Genomic DNA, 26,207 nt, shown 5'->3' with positions numbered 1-26,207 from the left:
CCCCAGGGCTCTGTTCTTGGCCCACTCCTATTCTCGCTATACACCAAGTCACTTGGCTCTGTCATATCCTCACATGGTCTCTCATATCATTGCTATGCAGATGACACACAATTAATCTTCTCCTTTCCCCCTTCTGACAACCAGGTGGCGAATCGCATCTCTGCATGTCTGGCAGACATATCAGTGTGGATGACGGATCACCACCTCAAGCTGAACCTCGGCAAGACGGAGCTGCTCTTCCTCCCGGGGAAGGACTGCCCGTTCCATGATCTCGCCATCACGGTTGACAACTCCCTTGTGTCCTCCTCCCAGAGTGCTAAGAGCCTTGGCGTGACCCTGGACAACACCCTGTCGTTCTCCACCAACATCAAGGCGGTGACCCGATCCTGTAGGTTCATGCTCTACAACATTCGCAGAGTACGACCCTGCCTCACACAGGAAGCGGCGCAGGTCCTAATCCAGGCACTTGTCATCTCCCGTCTGGATTACTGCAACTCGCTGTTGGCTGGGCTCCCTGCCTGTGCCATTAAACCCCTACAACTCATCCAGAACGCCGCAGCCCGTCTGGTGTTCAACCTTCCCAAGTTCTCTCACGTCACCCCGCTCCTCCGCTCTCTCCACTGGCTTCCAGTCGAAGCTCGCATCCGCTACAAGACCATGGTGCTTGCCTACGGAGCTGTGAGGGGAACGGCACCTCCGTACCTTCAGGCTCTGATCAGGCCCTACACCCAAACAAGGGCACTCCGTTCATCCACCTCTGGCCTGCTCGCCTCCCTACCTCTGAGGAAGCACAGTTCCCGCTCAGCCCAGTCAAAACTGTTCGCTGCTCTGGCACCCCAATGGTGGAACAAGCTCCCTCACGACGCCAGGACAGCGGAGTCAATCACCACCTTCCGGAGACACCTGAAACCCCACCTCTTCAAGGAATACCTGGGATAGGATAAGGTAATCCTTCTAACCCCCCCTTAAAAGATTTAGATGCACTATTGTAAAGTGGTTGTTCCACTGGATATTATAGGTGAATGCACCAATTTGTAAGTCGCTCTGGATAAGAGCGTCTGCTAAATGACTAAAATGTAAAATGTAAATGTAAGAGTTTGTGAATCAAGATTCACCAAGTCCAAACAAGGAGGATTCCAAACGAGTCATGGAAACATGAGACTATAGATCCTAAGGATAGAACTGGAAGATCCCCACAGGAAGTGACACATAATGACCACAGGAAATTACTTGGAGAAGAAGAAATGCGTATAGAGTATGGAGAAGCATTGAGAGTTAGAGATGAGTGATGTGTGGTGATGAGTAGTGTCAAAGTGCTAAACAGTACATTTATTCAAACATCTAGACTGACTGATGCATCAAAAGTGGCATTGGCCTAAAAAATGTGCATCTAGGGAATAGTTTTAGGTAAGAACAGAAGGTACAGAATGTCTAAATGGAAGGACAAACATTACAAATGGTTACAGAAATGCAGAACTAAAAGGCTTTTAAGTATTACATTAAAGCGTTATTTGTTTTGACACCCATGATATGGATCTGTCAGCAATATGTTATTCATTTAGCTCTTAATACTAATATAGCATGGATGGACCCTGTCAGTTTAAATATACAGTATACTTACATAAGTCAGGATGTAAACGTTGTCAGAGTGAAGGGTTATCTTTAATTTGTCCTGTGACACTGAGTAATCGCGTGTGGTCGGTGGGCAGGGAAAATCGGTGAAAATAATTTTCCACAGCCTGCTGACTGTAAGTCTGTTGTGATCACATGTCAGCTGTCTCAGCTAATTGCCCAGAGCCAGCCCAGCGACGATGTATTGAAGCTGGAAAAAATTTGCCCTGTTACCGTTGACCCCACTCTATAGATGGCTCTATTTCTCAAAGTTGTGCCTTAAAAAGGTAATCTGGACGGCTCTAAGAATAACTGAGTTTGACCCAGACCTCCCACCAGTGGATTGAAGTCAGTGGATGCTCTGATGCATGACAAATTGGCCTGAATGTGTCCCCTTGTTAGGGAAGTAATCTCATCACCAAGGAACAACTGTTCTGTGATGACTTTTAGCATCAGCATGGCACACAATGGACAAATGTCTGGAGGCTAGCGCAGCATGATCTTCAATTGAGCATTGCACAATGATTATGAGATGAACTCAATGTTATTACTACATACAAGGTTATAAATAGACCCCAGGAAGAGTAGCTGCTGCTTCAGCAACAGCTAATGGGGATCCTAATAAAATACTAAATACTTATAGCAGTCTTCAAAGGGAATGTTTTATGTGAGAGTTGATATTTTCAAAGAGGACTATTGGGTAGAGGGAAGACCAGACAATAGCAACTTCTATTGCTATTTTTTGCTCGGTAAGTCAATAGTATGGTATAATATATTAAATTAAACAACATTTTGTTTAATAAATAAAAAAGGGGGGGGGGGAGTTGGTATGAAGGGATATTCTTGCTAGATGACAGAGATCTCACCCCTCCTGCATCACGACAACATCACACCACTTTGTCCTTCACACAGAGTCTGACGCTGTTTTCCTTTGTCCCAAACGGTTGCCATGACAGCCGAGGGGAAGTGAGTAATGTGCAGTGTATTTCTGATACTGTCTGAGTTACTCAATACCGTCACTCAGGAACTTCTAGAATGGATACTGTTCATATTGATGTAAAGCAGAAGTAGAAAGGAGATTCAGCAACTCTTGGAGGACAATGTAATTCAATTTTAAAAAAGCATATTTATGGTGTCAACCACACAGGTGATTGTGGTGTGTTCGTTTAAACCTTTACTGTATGATGTAATGGTAGTTGTGTGGTGGTGTGGAATTGAGGGCACAAGGCAGATTAACTATAAGTGGACATGTTTTGGTGTCACTTGGTTGTGCTTGACTACTTGTGGCCATCTTTGGGTAAGTTGAGGAGAACCACATCAGTTACTGTGCAGAATGACAAAGGACAGGTCATTGGAAATTGCTGCCTATAGTCACATTGGCCATGAGGTGTCTATATGACTCTGGCTAATGTATGCAAAGGCTATAAACCCACAATCTACAAACTAAACAACTGACTGCCTATATTGGATTTAATCATCATATCTTTTAGTAAAGATACACCTTGCCGCTGGATACAGTATAAGAAATTAAACATCCCAATGACATTTCAACAGGGTACCGAAACACACACCAAGCAAAGGTCATGATTTGCCTATCACTGTCACTGTCTCTGTCATTTGCATCTTAGCAGCCCAGACAAAAAATATTGTGGCCATAAAGAGCACACTCTGAACGAGGAGCAGTTAGGCTGCCTGGAAAACCGGACAAAGAGAGAGAGAGAAAGCGAGAGAGGGGTATCTATCGAGAGAGACGAGAGAGAGGGAGAGAGAGCATGACACAGAGGTTGAAAGAGAGTGTCGCAAAAAGACAGAGAGCGCATGTCACCGAGAGAGAGAGAGAGAGAGAGAGAGAGAGAGCGTAGGGGCTTCCTCTCTTGCTACGGTTCACTGGGCTGAGTCTGTGTTTCACCTTCCAGCCCTGCATATAAAGGCCTGAGGTGGAGGGAGACCCCTCTATACAGAGAGTGATTCACCCCAACATGAGCAGCAGCAGGGGACAGAGAGTGTGGAGTTAAAACATGCCCAGCCTAATCATCACAGAGACACTGATACAAACACAGCACTTCAATATGGAGCAGGACGACAGGAGGAGGAACAAGAACTTGTGAGTGTAGCTTATAGCTTTTTTATACTCTCAACAGCTGCCGATTTCGGGAAAATGTATTGTGGAGCTTATGTATATTTTGTCAATATTAGGCTATATATTCAATGTACTCTCATAATACTATGGATGTGTCATATACTTTCTAAATACTAAAATGCTTGTACAAATGTATTAGCGTCATACTACATACTTTAGGCCACGCATTGTATATTAACACTGCATATGTTTTACTAAACCTGTAAATACCTTCTACCAAGATACTACATACTGAGATGTCCTTATACAGCAATGGGATAAGTTGTTTTATGAGACGATCATGACCGTTATTTTTTTCTCTCCATAGGGGAAAGAACTTTATGTGCCGACTACAATGCATGTTCTCACATTCATCCACCTCTGAGAGGTAAGGATTCTTACCCTTCCTTACTCTGTTACTCTGTGTTGATCCTAATGGTTGTTATTATTATTATTATTATATTATTTTAAATGTATATATACACATTTAAAATAATATAATAATAATATATAAAACATATATTACATATATTGTATTGTTCAAAATCAAATACCATTTATGTTGTAGTGGCCATCTATGGTAGTGTGTGTGAATTCAAATTAAACTTCAGAAAGCAGGCACGCACGCACACAGGCACACACACACGCACCCATGTGCGGCTATAATTGTTTCCTAATTCTGTTGGTTCTATGTGCCCTTTTGCCCTCACATCAAATACCAGTTTTATTTTTACCCAGATTTGATTTTAGTTGAGTAATCACCACACATTTTCTTCCTAGCAGGCTAAGTTTAGAAGATACCCAACAATGGTCTCAGTCACTGGAGAGACTCCTCGAGTCTAAATGTGAGTTTCACTTTATCAGACGATCAAAATAGTTCAAGATAAATAGCTAAATTAGATAAAATATCTAACTGAAAACAGCAAGATAGAAATGTTGAACAAAAACAGCACGTGTTTCCAGGCTTGGGGCTGTATCATTGTTTCATGTCTTGGTGTGTTTTTATTCTTCCCCACAGATGGACTGGCAACCTTCAGAACCTTTCTGAAGTCTGAATTCAGCGATGAGAACATTGAGTTCTGGCTGACGTGTGAGGAGTACAAGAAAATCAAGTCTTCATTCAGAATGTCATCGAAGGCCAAAAAAATCTATGAGCATTTCATAAAGGCTGAGGCTCCTAAAGAGGTACGACTGTTACAGTACAGTATGTATTACAGAACATGGCTACATGCTAGAGATTCAAATAGCTGCAGTGACATTTCTACAGAAAGCAACCCTGCATTTGAAGTCTTTGTAACCTCATTGATGTTTCAATGTATTTCATCAACATCATCTGGTTAATAAACCCCCCTCAAATGTTTATTTCCAAACATGCTATATGAAATCCATCTGTACTTCGTAAATCTAAATGAATCTTTCTCTTGTTCCAGATAAACATTGACTACCACACGAGGGAGCAGATCAAGAGGGCCGTGAAGAATCCGACACTCCAGTGCTTTGACGATGCCCAGAAGATTGTCTATGGGCTGATGGAGAGAGACTCGTACCCTCGCTTTCTGCGCTCAGACATTTACCGATCCCTCCTGGATTCCCTCGCCGCTGACGCCGTAAAGGGCTAATAGGAGCGGATTAGACAACAGGAGAACATGACAACAGTAACTGGAATGTTTGGGGTTCTACAGGATGGAAGGCTGACCAAGCATAGAGAGACTGACAGGCCTGTGTCCCTACAAACCATGGTCGCCACAACACAGGACCACACCCTGAAACACTGCAAGTGGGATTCGCCAAGAGAAAAAGAAAGAAGGAAAGAAAGAGAAGGAAAGGCAGAGAGGATATGAGGAATGCTACAGAGCTGCGATTGCACTGGATGCTGCTGTCTTATCTGTAACTCTAGGAGTGACATCATATCATAGGTGATTAGATCGTTTTTGACAGTGAATGAATCACAGAGTGAATGACGATCGAACTGAAACACAACGTCAGCAACCATGCAGTCCCCACTCAACCGGAGGTGCTTCCTGTCCTAAAAAGATGGAGAAGAGATTGTATGTGTGTGTTTGTGTGTGTATGTGCGCAACAGGATGCCTATGATACTGTGATAAGATATGAGATGCAAGGTGGACTTTCACTAGCAATACTAAAGTACGTGATCTGGAGTGAAACAAAGGAGAGAGCACGCATACAATGGATACCGGCCCAAAATACTATACTGTCCTTAATAATATTCACATTTTGTCTCTAAATTCAAACCAGTTTTTTGAAAGGCGGTTGAATCTTTAGATTTGCAAGGCAGCTAAAGACTTCTTACACTGTCTATCATTGAATAATTACCCATTTAGAAGTAGAGGTTAAGTTGTGTGAGTGCAATTGTAGACAGAAGGATAGCCGATGTCTCACTTTGTATATTGAACTTTGAACTCCTACTTCTCTGATGCAGAATATTTTTTGATTGCTTACAAAGAAAGCACAATACAATGTTGATAAAATTAAGATTAGAATGTTGTACTATTTATTACACAGTCACTGTTAGGATGCTGACTTTTGCAATGTTTGTAAAAATGTTCAGAATTAGATTATTAAATTACATTAAATTATTAAATTATTTGCAGACAAAATATTTCTTGTCAATCACTCTCTTCTGGCTTATTCTCAATTAACAACTAAATTTTAAAAAAAAAACATTTCACTTTGCGATTGCCCCTGTATGTGTAAGCCCTTAGATCGCAATATCTACAAAGCTAGCATATGGAATTGATTCAAGACAGTCAGAAGCTTCAGAAGCCCATTTTATGGAATAGGCACAAACTTTAGCTCGGCAGAAAGAGGGGATTGAGCTGCAGCCATTACAAGAAACGGTAAGTCTCTAGCTTGAACACATGGGGAGCTATTCAATTTTCAAAATGACGTCACCGTGTGATGCATGGGCTGCATCATACGATTCTATGGGGTGCTTTAACCCTAAAAGTCTCAAGATCATAGCAAAAATTGGCTTTTCATTTATCTGACTTTCATTTATCTACATTAGACTCACTATGAATTGTTTTACCATTTTCTTTTCCGGACAACCAGGGCTACAAGTAAAACACAAAACATTTTGACATAAACAATTGCATTCATGAGTTTAATTGATGAATGTAAAGAAAAAAAGGTTCACCAATGCGAAAACCTGGTAAAAATGTATTTATATGAATGCTGTAAGTACAGAAATAGTTTGCTCATTGGAAAACGAATATCCAACTAGTCAGTGATATTTGTGTGAAGTTTGGAGTGTGACAGCAACTATGTGAGCTTATTATAGTATTAGAGACACTATGTTCTGGGATTTCCTATGATCTTCTATGTAGAAGAACCCCTTACCTTCTAACAACTATTGTGTAACTTTTCATAGATAGCTTTTAATAGTTTGTTGCTCAAACCGTGTCCTTTTTACTGGGCCCCTTCAGGATCACCCTTGTATCACAAACACCGCTCTAGCTCGGCCCCCCTTAATCACACAGACTAATGGTTGGTATCAATGGATGCAAAAGAATAGATGAATCCATTGGTATAACCTGGAAGTATGTAACACATAATGTTTTAAAGGGGTTAGAAGTACAAAACACACATGGTGGGACTGTAGGAGTTCAAGTTCACAGCTCAGTACAGATGAAATGTCTCAAGATTCCATGATTTCTTACTACAATGTTTTACCAGCGAAACATAAGTATAACATAACCATTCCATTAAAAGTGGTATACAATTATAATTGTGTGGCAATAGTATTAACAAATAAATGACACTTAAATTTGATCCCTTGACACACCTTATTCAAATATATACATGGGAAGTAGTGAGAGGGCTATTACCACAAAGAAAATCACGTGACAGCATGATGAGTTTGAGTACACTTGATGGTCTTGAATGTACATAAAATCCTCTCAATGTACAAAAATACTATATTTCAATAACAAGATAAGCTACATGACCAAAACTATGTGGACACCTGCTTGTTGAACATCTCATTCCAAAATCATCGGCATTAATATGGATTTGGTCCCCCCTTTGCTGCCTTAACAGCATCCACTCTTCTGGAAAGGTTTTCCACTAGATGTTGGAACATTACTGCAGGGACTTGCTTCAATTCAGCCACAAGAGCATTAGTGAGGTCGTCCATCGGACTGCCAGATGGTGATGCATGTCACGTCCTAACCAGGAAGGGGTATTTTTGTTATTGTAATTTGTAATTATTGTAACAGCTGTACACCGTTGTTGCTGATTGAGAGTCATACTTAGGTAGCTCTGTTTTCACCTGTCCCTTGTGGGAAGTTGTTTTTGCATTGCTGTGTGTAGCCTGCATTACTGTGCGTTCGTGCGTTTTCTTGTTTTGTGTTTTCAGTGTTCTAATTAAAAGTAAAAATGAGCACTCAACCCGTTGCGCCTTGGTCCATTTCATACGACAACCGTTACAGAACTTCCCACCACCAACGGACCAAGCAGCGGGCCCAGGAGGAGGAAGGATCCTGGGCCAGGGAGAGAAGGGAGTGGAGGACATTTTGGACATGGGAGGAGGTAATGGCAGGGGACAAGACCCTGCCATGGAGACAGGTGGCAACAGCGAGGGAGGAACGGCGAAAGTGGAGCGAAGACCGGGACTGTTATATTGGTACACAACTAACATTTAAGCCTGAGAGGCAGACCCAATCATTTTTTTGGGGGGGGGGCACACGGGTAGTTTGGCTGGGCCAGGGTTAAGCCCCAAGCCAACTCCCCGTGCTTACCGGAGGCAGCATGTTACTGGTCAGGTCCCGTGCTATGGGGTGATGCGCACGGCGGCGAGGCCGAGCATGGCGCTCGAGACCGCCAGTGCGCCTTCACGGCCCAGTGTATCCTGTTCCCACTCCTCGCACCAGCCCTGAGGTGCGTGTATCCAGTCTGGCCTATCCAAAGCCAGACCCACGCACCAGGCTTCCTGTGCATTAGCCCAGTCCAACTCGTCCTGTTCCTACTCCTCGCACTAGCCTTGGGGTCGGTGTATCCAGTCTGGTACCTACACTACCAGCCCCACGCACCAGGCCTCCAGTGCGTCAGCCCAGTCCAGCTCGTCCTACTCCTGCTCCTCGCACTAGCCCTGAGGTGCGTGTTTCCAGTCTGGTACCTCCAGTATCAGCCCCACGCACCAGGCCTCCAGTGCGTCAGCCCAGTCCAACTCGTCCTGTTCCTGCTCCTCGCACTAGCCTTGGGGTGCGTGTCTCCAGTCTGGTACCTCCACTACCAGCCCCACGCATCAGGCTTTCAGTGCGCAGTCCCCGTCCAGAGCTTCCGACGACAGTACCCCGTCCAGAGCTTCCGGCAATAGTGCCCCGTCCAATGTGTCCGGCAACAGTGCCCCCTCCAGAGTGTCTGGAAACAGTGCCCCGTCCAGAGTGTCTGGTGACAGTGCCCCGTCTAGAGACGGCCCACAGTCCGGAACCGAGTGAGACGGCCCACAGTCCGGAACCGAGTGAGACGGACCACAGTCCGGAACCGAGTGAGACGGCCCACAGTCCGGAACCGAGTGAGACAGCCCACAGTCCAGAATCGAGTGAGACGGCTTACAGTCCGGAACCGAGTGAGACGGCCTACAGTCCGGAACCAGCGCAGCCAGAATCGCCCTACAGTCCGGAGCTCCCAGAGTCGCCCTACAGTCCGGAGCTCCCAGAGTCGCACTACAGTCCGGAGCTCCCAGAGTCGCCCTTCTGCCCGAGGTATACAGCGAAGCGCTTCAGCCCGAGGTCTACAGCGACGTGCTTCAGCCCGAGGTATTCAGCGGGGGAGGACAGGTTAGGTGGGGGACTAAGGCCAGAGCCTGAGCCACCGCCACAGTAGGAGGATTGGGGACGGGGGGGGTGTAGCACGGGAACCGTCGGTGACGGCAGCCACCCTCCCTTCCCTCCCTTTAGTTTGGGGGGTTTATTTTTGTGTTTATTTTTTTGTGTGAGATGCATCCGTGGTCTGCACCTTTGGGGGGGGGGTACTGTCACGTCCTGACCAATAAGGGGTTATTTGTTATTGTAGTTTGGTCAGGACGTGGCAGGGGGGTGTTTGTTTTATGTGGTTCGGGGTGTGTTGATATATGTGTTTATGTAGAGGGGTGTTTGTTTAGAGTATTCCGGGGGTTTGGTTATGTTCTATGTTTTGTATTTCTATGTTCTAACTATGTTGTGTGTTTCTTTGTGTTGGCCTGGTATGGCTCTCAATCAGGAACAGCTGTACATCGTTGTTGCTGATTGAGAGTCATACTTAGGTAGCCCTGTTTTCACCTGTCCCTTGTGGGAAGTTGTTTTTGCATTGCTGTGTGTAGCCTGCATTACTGTGCGTTCGTGCATTTTCTTGTTTTGTGTTTTCAGTGTTCTAATTAAAAGTAAAAATGAGCACTCAACCCGCTGCGCCTTGGTCCATTTCATACGACGACCGTTACAACGCATGACTCATCACTCCAGAGAACATGTTTCCACTGCTCCAGAGTCCAATGGCGGCGAGCTTTACACCACTCCAGCCGATGCTTGGCATTGCACATGGTGAACTTAGGCTTGTGTGAGGCTGCTCGGCCATCGAAACTGATTTCATTAAGATCCCGATGAACAGTTCTTGTGCTGACGTTGCTTCCAGAGGCAGTTTGGAACTCGGTAGTGAGTGTTGCAACCGAAAGCAGACTTGGCAGTCCATTTCTGTGAGCCTCTGTGGCCTACCACTTTGTGGCTGTCGTTGTTGCTCCTAGACCTTTCCACTTCACAATAGCAGCACTTACAGTTGACCAGGGCAGCTCTAGCAGGGCAGAAATTTGACGAACTGACTTGTTGGAAAGGTGGCATCCTATGACGGTGCCAAGTTGAAAGTCACTGAGCTCTTCAGTAAGGCCATTCTAGTGGCAATGTTTGTCTATAGAGATTGCATGGCTGTGTGATTGATTTTATATACCTATCACCATGGGTGTGGCTGAAATAGCCAAATCCACTAATTTGAATGGGTGTCCACATACTTCTGTAAATATCGTGTGTTTCTTCATCATTGTGGTTAGATGTTCCTTCATGCTTTTGTTATTTATTTGAAAGACACATCTGCTTTCTTATTTATAAGGTTTTATTTCTACATAGTGAATAACAGAAAAAGGAAGGTGTGAGTTTCAGTTTTTAACGACAAGGGGGTTTATGAGAAGTAATGTGTTATTACAGTAAATTGAAAGTCAAATAAACAATATGTGGCAAGAGACTATGACCCTTGAGATATTAAGAACCATGACATTGCAAATGAAGGTGTTTCATCTCAATAACAGTGGGCCCTCCTCATCTGACAAAGACCTTCATGGCTGTTTCTCTCTGCTGTATGTTACAAACAAGGTCTCTGTACATGATGAATTCTCCATTTGTTAGCATTTATACTGTCCAAGGTATGGCCCTCACCTAAACTGTTTTAGAGGCCCTCATGCAAACTACTTTACAAAGTCCCCAAAAATGTTGTTATTTTGCATTGCTTGAAGTGGTTTGGAATGTGTTTAAAGGGTTTTAAGTGATCCATCACATGCATTGCACATTGCTACCACTGCCATGTTTGCCAAGTTGTACAGTACACAGTCGCTTTAAAGGGAAGGTTCAATAATTTTGAATCTTATATTGTTTTTGTGCATCTCTGAGTGATGTTCTATCGATTCCCTAGGTCATTTCATGTTTTCATGTGTATCTGAGTTACTGGCATTCATGCAGGTGTAACCGATGTGAAATGGCTAGTTAGTTAGTGGGGTGCGCGCTAATAGCGTTTCAATCGGTGACGTCACTCGCTCTGACACCTTGAAGTAGTTGTTCCCCTTGCTCTGCAAGGGCCGCGGCTTTTGTGGAGCGATGGGTAACGATGCTTCGAGGGTGACTGTTGTCTTTGTGCAGAGGGTCCCTGGTTCGAGCCCAGGTAGGGGCAAGGAGAGGGACGGAAGCAAAACTGTTACATTGATGCTGTTGACCAGGATCACTGGTTGCTGCGGAAAAGGAGGTCAAGAGGGGGATGAGTGTAACCGATGTGAAATGGCTAGTTAGTTAGCGGGGTGCGAGCTAACAGCGTTTCAATCGGTGACGTCACTTGCTCTGAGACCTTGAAGTAGTAATTCCCCTTGCTCTGCAAGGGCCGCGGCTTTTGTGGAGCGATGGGTAACGATTCTTCAAGGGTGACTGTTGTCTGTGTGCAAAGGGTCCCTGGTTCGAGCCCAAGGAGAGGGAAGGAAGCTAATCTGTTACACAGGCAGAAATCCGTCCGGTATGGCGTAGCACCGTGATAAAGTCGCTCTCACCACACTGGAAGTTAATAGGAATATGACTTTTAGATAATGAAAACGTCTATCATACATGTCAGATTTCAATACTGATCGCATCGATGTCATAACTCGGGAGGATGTCTTCTCTCGAAATGAGCCATTGATAATATTTGTGCGATATTCCTACCTTGAGAAATGTGTCATTTAAGGGAAGGTCTAGCACATTTTTCCTATATGTCTGCCTCTTTAGTCCAGTGTACATTGCAATGAATGCATAACGCCCCACCCAGCAGACTGTCGACCAATCGCGTTCACGTTGTCATGCTGCGTCAAGCAGTTGCTAAACTCATTTTAACTCAATCCCTTCTCAATGTCAGTGTATACTGTATGTTGAGTAATGTGCCTATTTTCCTTAAAAGTATGTAATGTCACGTTTCCAAAGCTATACGATACAACAAATAGTAAGTTAATTATCTCACATCTCAGAATTCTTTTTTTATGTCATTCTTGTTGACGAGATTTGTGCTAATGTTAGGTTTTTGAGCTAGCGCCCAATAGACTCCCATTCACTCCTGGAAGGACAGTGCTCCTTGTGCCAGAACCCCAGAATGCACCGCTCGGACCAATGATGTAGCATGGGCAACATTTCCCATCTCCTCAAAAGTACTGTATATCTGCCGTTGCGAGTAATTTGAAGAACGTCGCTTTTATTTACCCTCAGAAACAACACAACAAAACACGCACATGCTGCAAGAGCACAACTTGTACTTTCGAACTCTGGGATGCTTAGGAATCCTAGTTGGGGACAAAATATGCTTCAGTGCTGGGAATTACCTGCTACTACTACGTAAAGCTTTTTGGAAGCATTAGTCTTGGTGGAAACTTGGCTCTGCTCCTTATTCTCCTCTGAACAATCAGCTGCTAACACACTGTCTGCACATCATAATAAACAGAACAGACCAGCCCCCTCTCTGTTTTATGGTCCTCAGCAGGCCTGGAGATTTACCTGCTAGTGCCAATTCACAATGAGAATAAAGACACAGAGATGCAGACGTACTGTACTAATAATGATCTAGTACAAAAATACCAAAGTGTTGGCTGCATGGCCTCTGCTCAAAGTTTGTCAAAGATGGATGGATGAATGGAGACTGTGAGAGTTGACTGACTCCTACAGTATTAGGAAAGATTATGTACATGTGACAGTTATTTTAAGGAAAACAGACCCCTCACCAAAATCAAAACGGCAGTCAAGCAAATCAACAGGGATGTAGTTTCTTAATGTGACTAATGTCTTTCATCTGATCAGTTGAGTACATTATGCCTGGGCAGGATAATATGTGCCTTCAGAAGGTGTTCACACCCGTTGACCTTTTCCACATTTTGTTGTGTTACAAAGTGGGATTAAAATTGATTCATTTTTTGTTTTTTGTCAACGTTCAACAGAAAATATTATTGAAAAAGAAAGCACTAATATATTTTGATTAGATAAGTATTCAACCCCTTGAGTGAAAACGTGTTATTATCACCTTTGGCAGTGATTACAGCTGTGAGTCTTTCTAGGTAAGTCTCTAAGAGCTTTGCAAACCTTGATTGTACAAAATTTGCCCATTATTCTTTGAAAACATTTTTCAAGCTCTGTCAAGTTGTGCCATAGATTTTCAAGCCGATTTAAGTCAAAACTGTAACTAGGCCACTCAGGAACATTCAAGGTGGTCATACTCCAGTGTATATTTGACCTTCCGTTTCAGGTTATTGTCATGCTGAAAGGTGGATTTGTCTGCCACTGTCTGTTGGAAAGCATACTGAAACAGGTTTTCCTCTAGGACTTTGCCTGTCCTTAGCGCTATTCCTTTTCTTTGATCCTAAAAAAAACTCCCATGACATGATGCAGCCAGCACCATGCTTGAAAATATGAAGAGTGGTACTTAGTGATGTGTTGTGTTGGACCTGCCCCAAACATAATGCTTTGTATTCAGGAGAAAAAGTTAATTTCTTTGTCACATTTTTTTAGTATTACTTTAGTGCCTTATTGTATTTTTTTTTGTTGCATGTCTTGGAATTTGTATTCTGTACAGACTTCCTTCTGTTCACTCTGTCATTTAGGTTAGTATTGTGGAGTAACTACAATGTGTCACTGGTGTAGAGAGTAGGCAGGAGGCAGTCGCAGGTTTTTATTTAAGCATCATAGATCAACGCGGGACAAAACCCAAATGCTGTTGTGCTCAAAATGTATCTTCACAAACAAAAAGTCACAGGGCAAACCCAAAGTGCAAAATATAAAGTACTCAGAAAATAGTAGGAGAGATTCCTCTCAGGAAAACAAGTAACATTTACAATGACCAACAAAGACAATTGGCAGAGGGAGTATATATACAGTGATAGAGTGGGGATTGGAACCAGTTGTGTGTAATGATGATGAGACAAGTCCGGGGTTGATGAGTGAAGGACCTTTGTCAGCAGTAGGTTTGGCAGCAGCTAGAAGGCCGGCGACGCCGAACGCCTGAGCTGGACAGGAGGGAGTGCCAAAGTGAAGGCTGGTGTGACACAATGTTGTTGATCCATCCTCAGTTTTCTCCTATCGCAGCCATTTAACTCCATAACTGGTTTAAAATCACCATTGGCCTCATGGTGAAATCCCTGAGCGGTTTCCTTCCTCACCGTTAACTGAGTTAGGAAGGACACCTGCATCTTTGTAGTGACTGGGTGTATTGATACATCATCTAAAGTATAATTAATAACTTCACCATGCTCAAAGGGATATCCAATGTCTGTAAGGGACCTTACAGATAATTGTATGTGTGGGGTACATAGATGGGGTAGTCATTGAAAATTCCTGTTAAACACCATTATTGCACACAGAGTTAGTCCATGCAACTTCTTATCTGACTTGTTAAGGAAATGTTCACTCTGGAAGGTATTTAGGCTTGCCATAGCAACGGGAGTTAAATACTTAGTGATGCAAGACATTTAAGATTTTCGTTTATTATTCATTTGTAAAAAATTCTAAAAACACAATTGCACTTTGACATTATGGGGTATTGTATGTAGATCAGTGACACAAAATCTAAATTGTATCAATTTGGAATGCAGGCTGCGCTGTATAAATATTGTACAATCCACAGAGTTACCCAGAAAGTTTCACAGCTGTAATCGCTGCCAAAGATGATTATTTTATTATTTTCTCCTTACAGTGTGATTGTTTGCATGTGTGGCTGTCATCGATGACCACTCGTAAGCTGCAGCTCAACCGTAAAAAGCCTTAACAATGTCTTAAGACTATTTCCCTTTCCTTCCCACTTCAAAGCCCTCAACAGCTCCACAGTTCCTTCCCAGGGTCTCCGACCAGACAAAATCCTAGAGAACCGTATGGCCAATCTCAGTTCTACTGCTATCCCTCTGGTATTGCTCATATTGCACTAATTCAATGACACTGATATAAACGATGCCACTTTGTATTTACGGAACATTTAAAACTTTGTTCCTGTATTTACAAATTCACAGATTTCCATTACCTCTTTGGTCATGCCACACTGGCATACTGTACCTGCAGTAAGCTGTAATTTCTGGGTAAGGACAAACATTATCATCATCCACCATGCATTTGCATGAAGCCAATGGGTAAATGGAAAGGTGCAGCACTACTGCCAAGTCAGGTGATTTGTGTACTATTATATTATCTTGCTGGTGGGGCAAGAACTAGTCATTCAGGTTGGAGCGCTGCGCTGATAACTCACATTATCACTCTGGGTCAGTTGGACATATACACAACTGTATTTTCTTTCATATGATATTTGTTTAGTCTAGATCAGGGGTCTCAAACATGTCGATCATGAGCTACCAGTAGCTCACAGCCCAGCTACGAGTAGCTTTACAAACAATTCTGAAAGTAAATGCAACTTTTAATGTGTTCCATCACAAACTGTCATAAACAAAGTATCAGACACTGCAAGCTTCCAGCTACTACCTGATCAACGCAACTTTGACATTATCCCACCCCAGGTTAGCAACTATTGGCTTAAAAAGACAAACCTAAGGCAATATCACACAAGACTTTCAAGCAATATCGTCATTATCTGTCTGTGTGGGGCATATATCTCTAGCTTAAACTGACAGATTTTTATGGTGATTTTTGTGTCATGCTAATTAGATCTTCCGCCGGGTGCAAACATCGACCTTAGGGGCTTTTAAAGAGATAAGAGGTGAAAGGGTTTGGGTCATCTTTACAGAAAACAAACTGGTTGACTCTCAAAACCCGACCAGTGACTGTCCAAATATTTCCAGATAGTGGTTAACTGCATTAGGTTGCACACTGTTGAATCAGGTAATGTCCCTCCTCTTTCATGACAATCTAACAAAGGCACTTATTAAGTTAATTGTAGGTTAGCACATTTCTACAAATTGACTGAGAAGCACTGTCAAAGACAGAAATGCTTGGAGAATGGCAGCTAAAGTAATTTATTTCCAACCACTTCTTCCCACCTTTCTATTTTTACAACTAAGACTCTATTTATAGAGTGTAAACAGGAATGTAAGAAAACGAGTTCGATGGGCTATGGCATTCCAATCAGTATGCATCTTACATCTTACTTTGTGTTGTCAAGCGGATGTTGCATCAAGTTAAGTCCTCCTCATCATACTTTCCATGCATTATTTTCTTGGCATCTCCCACTGCTTGAAAAGATCAGGTTGGATTAATTCATAAACTATAAGAGGAATATTTAGCTATTTGATTTTGAATTGGAAGACCACTTGAAATATATTAAAAAAAACAAAAGAAATTATTTGATAACATTTTTATTTTGGCCTTACTGCTATTAACCCATTCAAACGCAATGGATAAGAAATTCACTACATGGAACAAAAGATTCTAAAACATGTTTGTTCTGACATGTCTGTCCTACAGTTGAAGTGGGGAGTTTACATACACTTAGGTTGGAGTCATTAAAACTTGTTTTTCAACCACTCCACAAATGTCTTGTTATCAAACTATAGTTTTGGCAAGTCGGTTAGGACATCTACTTTGTGCATGGCACAAGTAATTTTTTCAACATTTGTTCACAGACAGATTATTTCACTTATAATTCACTGTATCACAATTCCAGTGGGTCAGAAGTTTACCCTAAGTTTACTATGTCTTTAAACAGCTTGGAAAAATCCAGAAAATGATGTCATGGTTTTAGAAGCTTCTGATAGGCTAATTGACATCATTTGAGTCAATTGGAGGTGTACCTGTGGATGTATTTCAAGGCCTACCTTCAAACTCAGTTCCTCTTTGCTTGACATCATAGGAAAATCAAAATAAATCAACCAAGATCTCAGAAAAATATTGTAGACCTCCACAAGTCTGCTTCATCCTTGGAAGCAATTTCCAAATGCCTGAAGGTATCAGGTCCATCTGTACAAACAATAGTAGTATAAACAAGTATAAACACCATGGGATCACGCAGCCATCATACCGCTCAGGAAGGAGACACATTCTGTCTCCTAGAGATGAACATACTTTGGTGCGAAAAGTGCAAATCAATCCCAGAACAACAGCAAAGGACCTTGTGAAGATTCTGGAGGAAACAGGTGAAAAGTATCTATATCCACAGTAAAACGAGTCCTATATCGACATAACCTGAAAGGTTGCTCAGCAAGGAAGCTGAGTGTGCTCCAAAACCGGCATAAAAAAACAGACTACGGTTTGCAACTGCACATGGGGACAAAGATCATACTTTTTGGAGAAATGTCCTCTGGTCTGATGAAACAAAAATATAACTTTTTGGCCATAATGACCATTGTTATGTTTGGAAGAAAAACGGTGAGGCTTGCAAGCCAAAGAACACCATCCCAACCTTGAAGCACGGGGGTGGTAGAATCATGTTGTGGGGGTGCTTTGCTGCAGGAGGGACTGGTGCACTTCACAAAATAGATGGCATCATGAGGATAGAAAATTATGTGGATATATTGAAGCAACATCTCAAGACATCAGTCAGGAAGTTAAAGCTTGGTCGCAAATGGGTCTTCAAATGGACAATGACCCCAAGCATACTTCCAAAGTTGTGGCAAAATGGCTTAAGGACAACAAAGTCAAGGTATTGGAGTGGCCATCACAAAGCCCTGACCTCAATCCTATAGAACATTTGTGGGCAGAACTGAAAAGGCGTGTGCAAGCAAGGAGGCCTACAAACCTGACTCGGTTACAACAGCTATGTCAGAAGGAATGGGCCAAAATTCACCCAACTTATTGTGGGAAGCTTGTGGAAGGCTACCCGAAACGTTTGACCCATGTTAACCAATTTAAAGGCAATGTTACCAAATATTAATTGAGTGTATGTAAACTTCTGACCCACTGGAAATGTGATGAAAGAAATAAAAGCTGCATGCTTTCTACTATTATTCTGACATTTCACATTCTTAAAATGTAACCTAAACTGACCTAAAACAGGGAATTTTTACTTGGATTAAATGTCAGGAATTGTGAAAATTTTAGTTTAAATGTATTTGGCTAAGGTGTATGTAAACTTCCGACTTCAACTCTATATCTGACAGATATAAGAAAGATCAGGAAACGTTTTTTTAACATATATTACATGTATTTAACCCCTTATGTATAAACAGTTTCCATATATACTTACATACATTTTTTCAACTGGTACTGGGGGACCTTCAGACGAGTCTTGGTGTGTAGCCCAAACTGTTCGGACGCTAAAGACAGAAGTTGGTAGATCGGCTGTACCGACTTCAGATGAGTCCCAAGACACTTGTGAGGGTTGTAGAGCATTGTGTTTGTGAGGGTCTCATCTTTCCCTAGATGGGTCATAATAGTTTGTACCGTTCGGACGCTACAGGCAATTTTGTGAGAGGATCGATTTTTGGGATGTCTCATGGTCTGACAAACATCGCTCTAGCTCTGTCACTTTTCACCACAGATGCAGAAGTTCGACATAGACGGATGCAGTGGATTGAGACGCAGCCCATGCAAAAAAACATATCTCTAGCTTAAACTGACAGATTTTTATGATGATTGTTGTGTTATGCTAATTAGATCTTCCGCGGGGTGCAGACATCGACCTTAGGGGCTTTTAAAGAGATTAGAGGTGAAAGGGTTTGGGTCATCTTTACAAAAAACAAACCAGCAGAAATGCTTGGAGATTGGCAGCTAAAGTAATTTATTTCTAACCACTTCCTCCCACCTTACTATTTTTATAACTAAGACTCTATTTATAGAGTGTAAACAGGAATGTAGGAAAACGAGTTTGATGGGCTATGGCGTTCCAATTAGTATGCATCTTACATCTTACTTTGTGTTGTCAAGCAGATTGCATCAAGTTAAGTTCACCTCATCATACTTTCATGCATTGTTTTCTTAACGGCTCCCACTGCTTGATAAGATCAGGTTGGATTAGTTCATAAAATATATTTGTCTCTATAAGAGCTGATGTGTGTGTGTGTAAGGGGGGGTCCTCTAAACTATATTTTAGTTTTGGGGGACTTAGTACGCCTCTGTCATTTGCCTACCTTGAGTTAAATATGGAAGCACTCTCAGTAGTGTAACCGTTTACACTAAACAACCAATCACATTCCCTAGCACTTCCTTTACTGCCGCAGGCTCTCACCGTCAGCGGATGGGTTAGCCAACTGTTCACAGAGTGGGCCAATCAGGTTACAGATCTGTTACTCAAGGCCGGCCTTCCTAGCATGCCGATATCAGAAGGAAAATATAAAGTGCTTTGACTGCTCTAGAGGGAGGTAGATTCATTTGACTGCTATAGTCAGTGGTATATTCAGTGTTTTACCACAGAATATTGAGAGTGTGTTGTATCAGAAAGAGACATGGCATGTACAGACTGTATGAAGGCGTCAGATTTCTCTATTGATAAAAAAGGAATCAAGTGAGTTAATTATTCTTGTTTGTGTTATTACAGCTGATTATCATGACCTTGATAATCAGCTGTAAGCAATGATAGCAGTCACATGGAATTATACTAACAGAAAAAACTTTTTTTTTTCAGGAAGAGAAACTGGAGGACAAGGATACGATATCTCTTGAAGATCACCTCTTCTTCAAAATCCATGGCAAGAAGAAGATCTTACAGGTAAGGCTCAGGGGTCTGAATCATGTAGTATTATGGATGTAAATTAGGGAGTACCATAAGGCTCCATATCCTAATAATGATCACCCTTAATAAATGTATCTAAAAGCAGTAATTACAACTACTTGTATACAAGTAGTAGTATACAAGTAGTTTTTACTACTTGTATACTGCTACTACTACTACTACTACTACTACAGGCCTCTAATGTGACTGTTCTCTCCTTCCTAAGGCCAACAGTGGATGAAGTCAACCAATGGGCACAGTCACTTGACAAACTCCTGAGTCACAAATGTAAATGCCATGTCTTTTATAGCTCCTATGATATCAGCATGACTGTATGAAATGGACACAAATGTTATAGAGTGAAAATGTATATGAATGAAGTGAGTCATCTTGAAGTACATTTGGATCTAAACTGCACCTCTGATTGGTTGATATTTGACCGTTCTCAACTCAGCTTGAAGACATTCTACTGCTTGAGAGCTGCTTTGACATTCTCTCTCCTTCCCTCCCTCCTCTCCTGCAGATGGAAAGGCAGCATTTCGGATCTTCCTGAAGTCAGAGTTCTGTGAGGAGAATATAGAGTTTTGGACAGCCTGTGAGGAGTTCAGGACCATCTCGTCTCTAGAGAAACTGTCGTCGAGGGCCAGAAGCATCTATGAAGAGTTCATCCAGTGTGATGCTCCTAAAGAGGTGAGTTTTCCTTTCACTACGTTCAGTAGTCATTCTTAAAGTGCTGATATTAAGCAACAATCTTATAATAAAAATATGGTAACGATAAAGTGATAGTTATGTTTCTTATTTCCAAACAACTTATATCTAATGCCAATGTGTGATCACTCTGAATGTACAAAGACTTATTGGTGTTGTTGTCTATTTGGTTGCAGATCAACCTGGACTACCAAACGAAAGATGCTATCATCCAGAGCCTGTGTCTGCCCAGCCTGACGTGTTTCCTGTTGGCCCAGAAGAAGGTGTTCAGCCTGATGGAGAACAACTCGTACCCTCGCTTCATCCACTCTGAGCTCTACAAGGAACTTTGTGCCATTGCCAGGGGAGAGGGGCAATATCTCAAGTCTTAAGATTAACCACTTTGAAGGATTGTCTATGCAGTCACACATTACATGTTGAGCCATGCGGTCAATGGCAATGCTGTAGTGCACTATTTATAAACAGTACTGTAATGTAGGAAGTACAGTGAATAACTAAATAGCTTTTCGTTTACATTTTAAAAATGTAAATTCAACTTTGTGCATCCTGCTTTTGAGGATTGAGACAAAACAATGCAGATCAGACATAAAGTCATTTTGATATTGGCTTAAAATGGAACTGCCCATCCTGTTGTTTGAAACTGCAGTTGAGTTAATTTCACCGAACACCAGTACCGGTAAATAATTGTCTAATAACTATTTGCAACTATATGATGTGAGTAAGCACTTTCTGGGACCAGAGGTATAAGTTTAAATTGGTAACTGCTTTGCTGGAGAGCTGAATGGAGGTGAATGTTTTGCATCGCATAAAGGTGTTTACACTAAATATTGTAGCGGATGTTGCTTCAAACCAGGGATGGGCAGACCTTTTGGTTTGAGGCCAACATCGGGATTTCGAAATTCAACGGAGGGCCGCACAGATATAGTTATTTGATATAGTTATTTGCAGTTATTTGAAAATATATAGGTCCATTATACATTCTACATATTTTCTATGTAGTTTTTTTTTTTTAACCCCCTGCAGTTCATTGTGGGTGAACTTACTGTAAATAAAACAATAGGCAAAGGTATGGTGGCAGCTGGACTGCAATACTATGGTTCTTTTTTTATTTTGTTGAATACATACATGTCCAATGTCAAGTCTAATAAAATATTGAATTCAGAACATTTCCAGTTATTGGGCCCCGAAGGCTTTAACACTGTGTTTTTAATTATAAAAAGAACTCCAAGTCATAACAAACCATCATGTCAATGACAGGATCAACTCTACAGTACGTTTTACCTTGCAACTTCACAGCAGTACCTTGAGTCAGCTGAGGAAGGGGGTGTTTTGGTGTAAAGAGATTACATATATGAGGCCTTCCCATTCTGCTCCCTTCCAGACCAAATATTTACTCAAACACAAAATGTCAATGATATAAATACCTGCATCATATCAATTCCCTTTCCTCACAACTCCTGGATGAAATCTATCTACTGTACTCTACCAGACAAATTGTCTGCACAACATCATCTGCACAACACATAATTTGGCTTCCAGTGGAACAGTGCTCACGCAGCGGGATGGGGTCATATGAATAAGAGGTTCCAGTAAAAATGGTGTTGTGTTCCTGAAAAAAAAGATCATGACTGACGCAATGTACAATATCTCTGTGCCTCTGATTATGGGGATGTGCAGACTTTGTGTTAATCCCCTGACATGACAAAGTGTTGTTGGTACAGATGAGCATGAACTCATAATAAAAGCTGACACTGAGAAGACAGCTGTCCGGTACTACTAGGACACATGGCCTCTGTTATGATATTTGACAGGGCAACTATGGGACCATTTGTCACCATACACATCTCAACCCAAACAGACCCAAAATAACTCCATACGCTCCTAACATGCAGGCATAATAAGACATCCATCTAACACATTATCCCAAATAGACCAAACATAGCTCAATATGTTTCTTAGCAGCAGGCTAAATGTTTTGCAAAGGGTAAGTTTTTTCACACTAAACTTCCAGTCAAAACTTAGCAAGAACTATTGTCGTTGGTTTTGGTCGTTTAATTTGACACAAACAGTTTAACCATCCTAACAATGACCATTTAGACTGCCCGCCTAAGAATTTCATACACAGCAGAAAAAAAACTGTAATTAACTCCAATGACTGTAATTTTCTCAATTTTTAAGGGAAAGTATACATTTTATTAATGAAGTAATATATATACACTGCTCAAAATAATAAAGGGAACACTTAAACAACACAATGTAACTCCAAGTCAATCACACTTCTGTGAAATCAAACTGTCCACTTAGGAAGCAACACTGATTGACAATAAATGTCACATGCTGTTGTGCAAATGGAATAGACAACAGGTGGAAATTATAGGCAATTAGCAAGACACCCCCAATAAAGGAGTGGTTCTGCAGGTGGGGATCACAGACCACTTCTCAGTTCCTATGCTTCCTGGCTGATGTTTTGGTCACTTTTGAATGCTGGCGGTGCTTTCACTCTAGTGGTAGCATGAGACGGAGTCTACAACCCACACAAGTGGCTCAGGTAGTGCAGCTCATCTAGGATGGCACATCAATGCGACCTGTGGCAAGAAGGTTTGCTGTGTCTGTCAGCGTAGTGTCCAGAGCATGGAGGCGCTACCAGGAGACAGGCCAGTACATCAGGAGACGTGGAGGAGGCCGTAGGAGGGCAACAACCCAGCAGCAGGACCGCTACCTCCGCCTTTGTGCAAGGAGGAGCAGGAGAAGCACTGCCAGAGCCCTGCAAAATGACCTCCAGCAGGCCACAAATATGCATGTGTCTGCTCAAACGGTCAGAAACAGACTCCATGAGGGTGGTATGAGGGCCCGACGTCCACAGGTGGGGGTTGTGCTTACAGCCCAACACCGTGCAGGACGTTTGGCATTTGCCAGAGAACACCAAGATTGGCAAATTCGTCACTGGCGCTCTGTGCTCTTCACAGATGAAAGCAGGTTCACACTGAGCACGTGACAGACGTGACAGAGTCTGGAGACGCTTTGGAGAACATTCTGCTGCCTGCAACATCCTCCAGCATGACCGGTTTGGCGGTGGGTCAGTCATGGTGTGGGGTGGCATTTCTTTGGGGGGCTGCACAGCCCTCCATGTGCTCGCCAGAGGTAGCCTGACTGCCATTAGGTACCGAGATGCGATCCTCAGACCCCTTGTGAGACCATATGCTGGTGCGGTTGGCCCTGGGTTCCTCCTAATGCAAGACAATGCTAGACCTCATGTGGCTGGAGTGTGTCAGCAGTTCCTGCAAGAGGAAGGCATTGATGCTATGGACTGGCCCGCCTGTTCCCCAGACCTGAATCCAATTGAGCACATCTGGGACATCATGTCTTGCTCCATCCACCAACGCCACGTTGCACCACAGACTGTCCAGGAGTTGGCGGATGCTTTAGTCCAGGTCTGGGAGGCGATCCCTCAGGAGACCATCCGCCACCTCATCAGGAGCATTCCCAGGCGTTGTAGGGAGGTCAAACAGGCATGTGGAGGCCACACACACTACTGAGCCTCATTTTCACTAGTTTTAAGGACATTACATCAAAGTTGGATCAACCTGTAGTGTGGTTTTCCACTTTAATTTTGAGTGTGACTCCAAATCCAGACCTCCATGGGTTGATAAATTTGATTTCCATTGATTATTTTTGTGTGATTTTGTTGTCAGCACATTCAACTATGTAAAGAAAAAAGTATTTAATAAGATTATTTATTTCATTCAGATCTAGGATGTGTTGTTTAAGTGTTCCCTTTATTTTTTTGAGCAGTATATATATATATATATTGGAGTCATTAAAACTCGTTTTTCAACCACTCCACAAATGTCTTGTTAACAAACTATAATTTTGGCAAGTCGGTTAGGACATCTACTTTGTGCATGACACAAGTAATTTTTCCAACATTTGTCTACAGATTATTTCACTTATAATTCACTTTATCACAATTCCAGTGGGTCAGAAGTTTACATACACTAAGTTGACTGGGTCTGATGAAACAATAATATACCTGTTTGGCCATAATGACCATCATTATGTATGGAGGAAAAAGGGGGAGGCTTGCAAGCCGAAGAACACCATACCAACCGTGAAGCACGGGGGTGGCAGCATCATGTTGTGGGGGTGCTTTGCTGCAGGAGGGACTGGTGCACTTCACAAAATAGATGGCATCATGAGGATGGAAAATTATGTGGATATATTAAAGCAACATCTCAAGACATCAGTCAGGAAGTTAAAGCTTGGTCGCAAATGGGTCTTCCAAATGGACAATGACCCCAAGCATACTTCCAAAGTTGTGGCAAAATGGCTTAAGGACAACAAAGTCAAAGTATTGGAGTGGCCATCACAAAGCCCTGACCTCAATCCTATAGAAAATTTGTGGGCACAACTGAAAAAGCGTGTGTGAGCAAGGAGGCCTACAAACCTGACTCAGTTACACCAGCTCTGTCAGAAGGAATGGGCCAAAAATTCACTCAACTTATTGTGGGAAGCTTGTGGAAGGCTACCAGAAACATTTGACCCAAGTTAAACAATTTAAAGGCAATGCTACCAAATACTCATTGAGTGTATGTAAACTTCTGACCCACTGGGAATGTGATGAAAGAAATAAAAGCTGAAATTAATCATTCTCTCTACTATTATTCTGACATTTCAGATTCTTCAAATAAAGTGGTGATCCTAACTGACCTAAGACAGGGTATTATTACTAGGATTAAATGTCAAAAATTGTGAAACACCTTAGCCAAATACATTTAAGCTAAGTTTAGGTAAACTTCCAATTTCAACTGTATATACACTGTTCAAAAGTTTGGGGTCACTTAGAAATGTCCTCGTTTTTGAAAAGCAAATTTTTCAAAAATTTATCAGAAATACTGTGTAGATATTGTTAATGTTGTAAATGACTATTGTAGCTGAAAACGGCAGATTTTTTTATGGAATATCTACATAGGCGTAGAGGCCCATTATCAGCAACCATCACTCCTGTGTTCCAATGGCACGTTGTGTTAGCTAATCCAAGTTTATTATTTTGAAAGAGTAATTGATCATTACAAAACCCTTTTTGCAATTATACAGTTAAACTGCTGTTCTGATTAAAGAAGCAATACAACTGGCTTTTAGACTAGTTGAGTATCTGGAGCATCAGCATTTGTGGGTTCGTTTACAGGCTCAAAATGGCTATAAACAAAGACCTTTCTTCTGAAACTCGTCAGTCTATGCTTGTTCTGAGAAATGAAGGCTATTCCATGTGAGAAATTGCCAAAAAACTGAAGATCTCGTACAACGCTGTGTGCTACTCCCTTCACAGAACAGCACTAACTGGCTGTAACCAGAATAGAAAGAGTGGGAGGCCCCAGTGCACAACTGAGCAAGACGACAAGTACATTAGAGTGTCTAGTTTGAGAAA

At 42.2% G+C, this 26,207-nt stretch overlaps 2 protein-coding genes across 5 annotated transcripts; both read left to right on the top strand.

The window, feature by feature from the left end:
- The first annotated feature begins 845 nt into the window (after nucleotides 1–845).
- On the top strand, nucleotides 846–6,348 carry LOC106584150 (regulator of G-protein signaling 1). 4 transcript variants are annotated; one of them, XM_014169070.2, is made up of 6 exons: nucleotides 846–945; nucleotides 3,528–3,715; nucleotides 4,059–4,118; nucleotides 4,511–4,575; nucleotides 4,749–4,915; nucleotides 5,161–6,348. In XM_014169070.2, exons 2-6 carry the CDS (start codon nucleotides 3,630–3,632, stop codon nucleotides 5,347–5,349), a joined length of 567 nt encoding a protein of 188 aa, XP_014024545.1. In that variant the 5' UTR covers nucleotides 846–945; nucleotides 3,528–3,629; the 3' UTR covers nucleotides 5,350–6,348. The 4 variants fall into 4 exon arrangements, with proteins under 4 accessions (XP_014024545.1, XP_014024546.1, XP_014024547.1 ...); XM_014169071.2 differs by lacking the exon at nucleotides 846–945 and having other exon boundaries at nucleotides 1,021–3,715; nucleotides 4,514–4,575; XM_045706278.1 differs by lacking the exon at nucleotides 846–945 and having other exon boundaries at nucleotides 1,036–3,715.
- Nucleotides 6,349–19,701: 13,353 nt separating this feature from the next.
- LOC106584094 (regulator of G-protein signaling 2) lies at nucleotides 19,702–21,952 on the top strand. The gene is made up of 5 exons (XM_014168930.2): nucleotides 19,702–19,867; nucleotides 19,988–20,071; nucleotides 20,301–20,362; nucleotides 20,598–20,764; nucleotides 20,959–21,952. The coding sequence occupies exons 1-5, from the start codon at nucleotides 19,809–19,811 to the stop codon at nucleotides 21,151–21,153; spliced, it is 567 nt and encodes a 188-aa protein (XP_014024405.1). The 5' UTR covers nucleotides 19,702–19,808; the 3' UTR covers nucleotides 21,154–21,952.
- The last annotated feature ends 4,255 nt before the right edge of the window (nucleotides 21,953–26,207 follow it).

The sequence above is a fragment of the Salmo salar genome, chromosome ssa23 (genome assembly GCF_905237065.1).
Source record: "Salmo salar chromosome ssa23, Ssal_v3.1, whole genome shotgun sequence".
Taxonomy (NCBI): Eukaryota; Metazoa; Chordata; class Actinopteri; order Salmoniformes; family Salmonidae; genus Salmo; species Salmo salar.
This window is presented reverse-complemented; position numbering and strand designations above follow the sequence as displayed.

Bases quoted from the DNA above. Each gene is read 5' to 3' on its own strand.
- LOC106584094 (XM_014168930.2), top strand. From the start codon at position 19,809: ATGGCATGTACAGACTGTATGAAGGCGTCAGATTTCTCTATTGATAAA. The intron at 20,072-20,300 runs GTAAGGCTCAGG...CTCCTTCCTAAG, and splicing joins GCAAGAAGAAGATCTTACAG to GCCAACAGTGGATGAAGTCA. The intron at 20,765-20,958 runs GTGAGTTTTCCT...ATTTGGTTGCAG, and splicing joins AGTGTGATGCTCCTAAAGAG to ATCAACCTGGACTACCAAAC.
- LOC106584150 (XM_014169070.2), top strand. From the start codon at position 3,630: ATGCCCAGCCTAATCATCACAGAGACACTGATACAAACACAGCACTTC. The intron at 4,119-4,510 runs GTAAGGATTCTT...TTTTCTTCCTAG, and splicing joins CATTCATCCACCTCTGAGAG to CAGGCTAAGTTTAGAAGATA. The intron at 4,916-5,160 runs GTACGACTGTTA...CTCTTGTTCCAG, and splicing joins AGGCTGAGGCTCCTAAAGAG to ATAAACATTGACTACCACAC.